The following is an 8,712-nucleotide window of genomic DNA, read 5'->3' on the forward strand; positions in this document are numbered from 1 at the left end:
GCAGGGCCACTCAAGGACATTGAGACCTGTCCCGAAGCCACTGCTGTGTTGTCTTGGCTGTGTGCTTAGGGTCATTGTCCTGTTGGAAGGTGAACCTTCTGAGGTCCTGAGCACTCTGGAGCAGGTTTTCATCAAGGATCTCTCTGTACTTTCCTCCATTCATCTTTCCCTCAAACCTGACTAGTCTCCCAGTCCCTGCCGCTGAAAAACATCCAAACACCGAAGGGATGGTGCCAGGTTTCCTCCAGACGTGACGCTTGGCATTCAGGCCAAAGCGCTCAATCTTGGTTTCTTCAGACCAGAGAATCTTGTTTCTCATGGTCTGAGATTCCTTTAGGTGCCTTTTGGCAAATTTTAGGAGGAGTGGCTTCCGTTTGGCCGCTCTACCATAAAGGCCTAATTTGTGGAGTGCTACAGAGATATTTGTCCTTCTGGAAGGTTCTCCCATCTCCACAGAGGAACTCTGGAGCTCTGTCAGAGTGACCATTGGGTTCTTGGTCACCTCCCTGACCAAGGTCCTTCTGCCTCGATTGCTCAGTTTGGCCGGGCAGCCAGCTCTAGGAAGAGTCTTAGTGGTTCCAAACTTCTTCTATTTAAGAAGGATGGAGGCCACTGTGTTCTTGGGGACCTTCAACGCTGCAGACATTTTTTGGTACCCTTCCCCAGATCTGTGCCTCAACACAGTCCTGTCTCAGACTTCTACAGACAATTCCTTTGACCTCATGGCTTGGTTTTTGCTCTGACATGCACTGTCAACTGTGGGACCTTATATAGACAGGTGTATGCCTTTCCAAACCATGTCCAATCAATTGAATTTACCACAAGTGGACTCCAATCAAGTTGTAGAAACATCTCAAGGATGATCAATGGAAACAGGATGCACCTGTCTCCTCCCCTTCATCTACACTGATTGAAGTGGCTTTAACAGATGACATCCAATAAGGGATCATAGCTTTCACCTGGATTCACATGGTCAGTCAATGTCAATGAAAGAGCAGGTGTTCCTAATGTTTTGTACTCAGTGCCTGTAGAAAGTCTACATACACCCCCTTGAACTTTTTTCACATTTTGTTGTATTACAAAGTGGGATTGAAATATATAATTTTTTCTCATTGATCTACATAAAATACTCTGTCAAATTGAAAAGAGAATCCTACAAACTAATAAAATGTTTAACTAAAATATAGTCGTTGCATAAGTATTCACCCGCTTTATTTAGGCAAGCCTAAATTAGTTCAGAAGTAAAATGTGGCTTAACAAATCCCACTAAGTTATATGTGAAATAATAGGGGTTGACATAAAACAAAAAATGATGACTACCCCCTTCCTCTGTCCCCCATACATACAGTACAAGTCAAAAGTTTGGACACACCTACTCATTCAATTTTTTTTTTTATTTTTTTTTTTTTTTACTATTTTCTACATTGTAGAATAATAGTGAAGACATCAAAACTATGCAATAACACATATGGAATCATGTATTAACCAAAAAAGTGTTTAACAAATCAAAATATATTTCATATTTTAGATTTTTCAAATAGCCACCCTTTGCCTTGATGACAGCTTTGCGCGCTCTTGGCAAACTTTTGGCTGGTACTGTATATCCATAAGGTCCCTTAGTCAAATATTGAATTTCACAGATTCAACTACAAAGACCAGGGAGCTTTTTAAAAGCCTCATAAGGAAGGGCAGTGATGGGTAACAATAACAGATCAGATAGTGAATATAACGTTAAGCATGGTTAAGTTAATAATTATTGCTATGGATGATATATTAAACCATCCAGACACATCAGACTAAGTCGTCATTCTGAACTGAGCTGCATGACAGGAAGGAAACTGCTTAGGGATGTCACCGTGAGGTCATCAGTGATTTTAAAACAGCTACGGAGTTCAAAGGCTGTGATCGGAGAAAACTGAAGATAGATGAACAACATTGTAGTGACTCTACAATAATGACTTATATGACAGAGTGAAAAGAACAATTTAAATATACAGAATACAAATATTCCACAACATGTATGCATCAAGGCACTAAAGTAATACTGCAAAAAAAACACAGCAAAGGAATGCATCACTGAATTAACTGCCTCCTTATTTTCAAGCATGGTGCTGGCTCCAGCATGGTATGGGTATGAGTTTTTCAGGATGAAAAGAAACAAAATCCTAGAGGAAAACCTGTTTGTCTGCTTTACACCAGACACTGGGAGGGGAATTCACCTTTCAACAGGACAATAAGCCAAATATGCACTGGAGTTGCTTACCAAGAAGAAGTGTATGTTCCTGAGTGGCCAAGTTAGTTTTGACCTAAATCTGCTTGAAAATCTATGGCAAGACTTGAAAATTGCTGTCTAGCCATGATCCCCAGCACCTTGACAGAGCTTGAAGAATTTTGAAAAGAATAATGGGCAAATATTGCACAATACAGGTGTGCAAAGCTCTTATGAGACTTACCCAAGAAGACTAATAGCTGTAATCTGTGCCAAATGAGTTTCTAACGTGTATTGACTCAAGTGGGTGAATACTTATCTAATGAAGGTATTACATAAATAAAAAAATAAAAAATAAAGATTCTTCTTCCACTTTGACAGAGTATTTTGTGTAGATCGTTGAGCAAGAAATGACACATCCATTTTAATCCGACTTTGTAACACAAAATGTGAAGAAATCCAAGGGGGGTGTAGACTTTATAAGTATGCCCCAATTACAATTTTTAACTAGGCAAGTCAGTTAAGAACAAATTCTTATTTGCAATGACAACCTAGGAACAGCAGCTTAACTACCTTATTCAGGGTCAGAATGGCAGATTTGTACTTTGTCCACTCGGGGATTTGATCTAGCAACCTTTCGCTAACTGGCCCAACGTGCTAACCACTAGGCTACCTGTTGCCCCACAATTCTGAAGTCTAATGAAGCCACAATGCGATTTCAACAGATTTTTACTTTGTTTCGTCAAATTAACTAATTATTGTCTTTTGTTAAGATTATATAACAACATTTTGAACTTGTTTAGCATTATCTTGTCCAAATATGGCCTGATTCCGCTATATGTATCCGTTTGCATCGCTTTCAATGGGGGACTTTTATCTTGAAGGCTACTCGCAAATTCCACTATTGTGGCTAATCCTCACTGTGTCCAGCTTCACATAGGTAGCCACTGCTGGCTACCTAAACATATATATTGCAAGCATTCTAAACCATCTGCTATTTACTAGCCTGGACTGGTAACTAATTTACTGCTGGCTATGTTGTGATCACATTAGTTAGTTTGGGTGCTAGTATCATCATTGTTAGCTAGCTAGTTAGCCACCATTAGTTTAGCTTGTATTATTCGGCATCATCGTGACATTAGCTGGCGAGCAGCTGTCAAGAGTTGGAATGCGAAGGGGAACTGAGTTTTAGTTTGTACTCACTGAACGTATAACTAGCAGTTATGTGAATATTTAGAGCTTGTTTTGCGCTCCTGAATCAACCCAGTGAATTAATATCTAACTCGACTCTCTTCGTCATGTCAGATTTATGAATGGTGAATAATCCGGGTTGGACGTTTCTGTGAACTGGTGATGGCAGCACGTCCACAGTCATATGATAGCAACTCAAGTGACACTGAGAATTGGGAACGAAAAACAACCGACCTCGCAAACTCTGCAAGCACTCGAGGTGAGACAATTACTTTGTATTTGATAGTGTGTAAGATCAGAAAGAACTGACACTAACCAAGATAGTTGGCATTTCACATCCATGATCATGTGTATAGTGCTATAGATATTGGCCATCATATTATAGGCTAGACAGATGTTTTTCAGCATAGTCACACACTCATTGTGCATTTTTGTAACTTTATTTTATCTAAAAAAAAAAGCTAATATTTTCTTAACCAAAAATGCAGAGGTTACATTTCTTTTGTAAGGGCTTCTTGGTAAGGTTTACACCTTTTTGTATTTGGCACATGTAACAAATACATTTTGATTTCATAATGTTGACATTCTCCATTGTGATTTCCAATGAAGGGCTGATTACTCTTGAGCCCAACATCATAAAAGGCTACTGTTTTTATCATAACTGTAAAGTCAGATGGGCTGTCATAACGCTCCCAGTAGTCATTCTTTTAAAGGTCCACTGTCATGACAGCATGGCAGCGCTATGAACACTTTATAACTACACGTTTAAGTAAAGTGTTTGCTAATGGTCTATGCCCTTTACTGGCTGTTATTTTGGCAGAAAGGAAGTCTTTGGCATTTCTTGGGTCATTGTAGTTCAGTTATTTAAGAGTCCTTAGAGAGACTAGCTACCTAACTTGCAAAGCAAATTCTTGCAAAAACAGACCTTATTTTTCCTCATTTGTAAGAACTGGTGCAGAACATGACCATGCAAGTGTGTCTTTAGGCTTCTCTCCAAACAGGAACGTTGGCCTTTTTATACTTCCATGGCTCACTGATGTGATGTGCCCTCATATTAAGAGAACAGACTGGGATAATATGTTTAATATTTCAATACTAAATGGGACACCATTACTCATGGTTGTAGGCCTATATAGGGAAGCAATCATTTGTGATGAAAGGCCCTGTTCCATTTTGATACTGCTTTTAATGCCTTTTCCCTTTTAAAAGAAGTACCATTTAGACAAGTGGTCTGCATACAATAAAAGGGCTTCTGCTTTTGTGTGTGTACATTTGTCTTCTTCCATTCTGTCCAGTTAGTCTTCTTGGGTTCGATGGACTGCTTCTATACTGTCTGTCTATCCAAATATCTGACTTTCACAGTATAGATGCATTGTTACTCATTGCTTTGAGTGTGTGACTACATTGTTTCTCTTGCTCCAGGCAGTGCGTCAGGTCAGGGCGGTGTTGTTATAACTACCTCTAGAGATAAATACTGATTCTAGTAAAGCTCTAGCCCCAGACCATACTTTCACTGCTGACAGAGGTTCTGAGTGTCTCTACGGTTACAGCAGACACAGGATTTGTGACCTGCAATCTGTAATAATACATTAGGGGAAGAAGGACAACAGAGGGAGAGTGTGTGTGTTGTGTGTTATCTGTGTAGCGTTTAACTGCAATTAGTATTTAGTGTGCTTTCTGCTCTGGCCAGCGCTCAGTCGTGTGCATCTCGACTGGAGGCAGACCTGGTGAAGATGAGCCTGCATGGTGCTAGTGGGGGCAGTGACCGCTCACGCGACCGCCGCCGCTCCAGCGACCGCTCCCGAGACTCGTCGCATGAGAGGGGAGAGGGCCAGCTCACCCCTTGCATCAGAAATGTCACCTCGCCCACCCGCCAGCACAACAGCGGTGAGTAGAACGTACTGAGAACACTTTCACAAGTCTCCTAAAATAAGATTTCTAAGAGAACATGTTGGATTCTAATGTTGGCATGTAATAGGAGTAGTCTGTGAGAAAGGTCAGTCGTCATGCCAGTGAGTTAGTGCCTCTCTCTCTCCAGACCGTGAGAGGGATGGTGGCTCCAGGCCCAGCAGCCCCCGTCCTCAGAGGATTTCCCCCAGCGGCTCCAGTAGCAGCGGGCTGGTCAGCAGCCGTAACAGCAGCCTGTCCAGCACTGAGGGCTGCTTTAAGAGCCTGGGGGTGGGAGAGATGGTGTTTGTCTATGAGAATAGCAAGGAGGGACTGGGCACGGGCCTGGGTACCCGCAGCATCCGGACCTCAGGCTCCGAGAGGGTCACTCTTATAGTAGATAACACACGGTTCGTGGTGGACCCTTCAATCTTCACAGCACAGCCCAACACCATGCTGGGCAGGTAGGGCTGACCTCATTGTTGTACTTTGTTATGGTGAAATTATCAATCCGTATCAAGTTTTGTTTTACCAGTATGGTTATATGAGGAGGAAGTCACCTACATGGGTTTTTTCCTTTAGCTTTTTTTATTGTATGAACGCTGAACAACACTTAAATGTGACCCCTTGGAAATGTGACCTGTTTTGTGGTTTCTTGCAGAATGTTTGGATCTGGAAGGGAACACAATTTCACACGGCCCAATGAAAAAGGAGAGTATGAAGTCGCCGAGGGCATCAGCTCTACAGTGTTCCGAGCCATCCTGGTCAGTCAATAGTACTGTATTACCAAGTACAACACTCCCTTTTACTAGCTTGGTCAATTATTGACTGTTTTTACTTGAAGAAAATAATTCCTTGATCGGGTGTTGTCGTTGCTAACCTTTGCTCTTCTGAGCCACAAGGGGCAGCCTGCTACTCATAGTAATCCTGAATTGATTAACTTATTTGTAGCCAAAAACATGTACTCAAGGCTATAGAGTCAACCTCAGACTGTTATTATAGAATAGAGTAGATGCCATGAGTTGTCCACTGAGGCTATGAGTGTCCTGAGAACAAGTACAATAATCAGTACCAGTGGCTGTAGGCTGCTGATGTGAATATGCAGGATGGGATTGATTCAAATGTGGGCTGTTGTTGACAAACAGGGATCACTCTTAGAGGCATATCATTTCTTTTGAAAGATGTACCTTTTTATTTTTGCATTCGCAAATCTATCCATGTCCAGCTCAACTGGCAGGAAACTGATATCTGTACGTACTGCAGGGGAGACGGCGTTGGCCATTTTGACCATTTTTAGGAAGGGGGAGCTGATAAGGGGGCTGATGTCTGTGAGTGAGGCAGTCTCTGTAATGGCTGCCTTTTGTGTTTTCTCTGTTCACCCTCTAACTGGCAGGATTACTACAAGTCTGGAATAATCCGTTGCCCCGATGGAATCTCCATCCCTGAGCTGAGGGAGGCATGTGACTATCTGTGCATCACCTTTGACTACAGCACCATCAAGTGCAGAGACCTCAGTGAGTACATCCCCTTTTTACCCTTCCTGACCTGGTTGGCTCAGTGAACATAAATCATGAGCCCTTGGTTTTCATATCCCTTATTAGTGTTTAATTAGGTTCCCATAAGACTGATGAAAATGTTCTGGGAAGTTAGCGTGTTGGTTTGCGTCTCTGAACTGCTGTCTCCTGACTGACCATGTCCCATTGTCCCTAGGTGCCCTCATGCATGAGCTATCCAACGACGGTGCCCGGCGTCAGTTTGAGTTCTACCTGGAGGAAATGGTTGTGCCTCTGATGGTGGCCAGCGCCCAGAGCGGAGAGAGAGAATGCCACATCGTGGTGCTCACTGATGATGACGTAGTGGACTGGGACGAAGAGTACCCACCACAGATGGGAGAAGAGTACTCACAGAGTGAGTGAATACACACACACTCTCCACCCACCCTTATTTGACCTAGATATTGTGTGTGTACATTATGTGGGCCGTTTTTAAATGTTTGTAGTTCTGTCTTTGAGCTTTTTCTTGTCTATTAATGTTCTGTATTATTTCATGTTTCATTTTGTGGACCCCAGGAAGAGTTTCGGCTTTCGCAACAGCTAATAGGGATCCTAATAAGATACCAAAAATGTTATCTTCCTAATTGGTCATCTCTGCCGTGGATTAAACTGTTGTTCACTTACCTAAAGGGACAAACTTAATTGACACTGCTTTAAAAAAAGTTGTTGATAATGAGTTACTGTGTTTCACAACATTTTATTTTCTCTCTGCAGTAATATACAGCACAAAACTATACCGGTTCTTCAAGTATATAGAAAATCGAGATGTTGCCAAATCAGTTTTAAAGGAGAGAGGACTGAAGAAAATAAGATTAGGCATTGAAGGTAAGATGATGGTTTTATCATGTATTTGCTGGGGTTCAGAGCAAAAATGTAAGATTTTGATTCAGCATTGCGAACTCACTGGCTCTGTTGTCTGCACCATGTATTGGTAGGTTACCCCACGTATAAAGAGAAGGTGAAGAAGCGACCTGGTGGCCGTCCTGAGGTCATCTACAACTACGTCCAGAGGCCCTTCATCCGCATGTCCTGGGAGAAGGAGGAGGGCAAGAGCCGGCATGTTGACTTCCAGTGTGTCAAAAGCAAGTCCATCACTAACCTGGCTGCAGCTGCTGCAGATATCCCCCAGGACCAGCTGGTCAACATGCACCCTGGCCCTCAGGTGGACGAGCTGGACATCCTCCCCAACCAGCCCCCCAGCGGACCCCAGTACAGCAACAACTACAACAACGATGCTGGTGACCCAGACGCCCCCTCTCCCGCAGTCTGAGGACTGCCCCTTCCCTGACACCTCCCTCCCCAGCGTACTGCAGTATGGAGCGAGAGGGGGATCATAACCATATTGCCTTGGCACCTCCTCCACAGCCTTAGAGCCTCAAGGATCTGGTCGACTGTAAAAACCCTATAAGGGACTAGACCGGCAAAAGGGCATATTTCTCTTCTTTCTTAAAAAAAAAAAATACTTGACCAAAGGAATTTATTTTTCTGTTAATTGTTTGAAATAAATTTAGCAAACCCAATTATTTTGTAATTATTATTAATATATTATTATTTACAATGGTTATCGGGCTGTGCACTGTGTGGTGTTACTGTGTTCTCCCCCTGAGTTTTATTTCACGTGTGGTTCTGGGCATACTTCCTGGATGGCAAGACTAGTGAATACTGTAACTATTTGGGGAACAGGTGTAGAGCGTGATGCCTGGCCATGGAGAAAAGCCTCTGATTTCATCACCATTCAGTGGAAATTACTGTTGAATTCCCCTCAGATATACTTTGAATCATGTAATGGTTGGGTTGGTTGACATCATAGGATTGGTCATGGGATTCTGTGCTCCCTGGATATTCTGCATGACATAAAGACATTAAAATCAC

At 42.5% G+C, this 8,712-nt stretch overlaps 1 protein-coding gene across 1 annotated transcript; it reads left to right on the forward strand.

Moving 5' to 3' along the window:
- The first annotated feature begins 3,514 nt into the window (after positions 1 to 3,514).
- Positions 3,515 to 8,711, forward strand: LOC100196685 (BTB/POZ domain-containing protein 10). The gene is given in 9 exon segments (XM_014175327.2): positions 3,515 to 3,623; positions 3,626 to 3,659; positions 5,091 to 5,287; positions 5,439 to 5,751; positions 5,949 to 6,051; positions 6,681 to 6,801; positions 6,998 to 7,195; positions 7,555 to 7,665; positions 7,776 to 8,711. Coding segments are annotated over 9 exon segments (1,473 nt in total). The 5' UTR covers positions 3,515 to 3,562; the 3' UTR covers positions 8,111 to 8,711.
- Position 8,712: the final 1 nt, after the last annotated feature.

The sequence above is a fragment of the Salmo salar genome, chromosome ssa26 (assembly GCF_905237065.1).
Source record: "Salmo salar chromosome ssa26, Ssal_v3.1, whole genome shotgun sequence".
Taxonomy (NCBI): domain Eukaryota; kingdom Metazoa; phylum Chordata; class Actinopteri; order Salmoniformes; family Salmonidae; genus Salmo; species Salmo salar.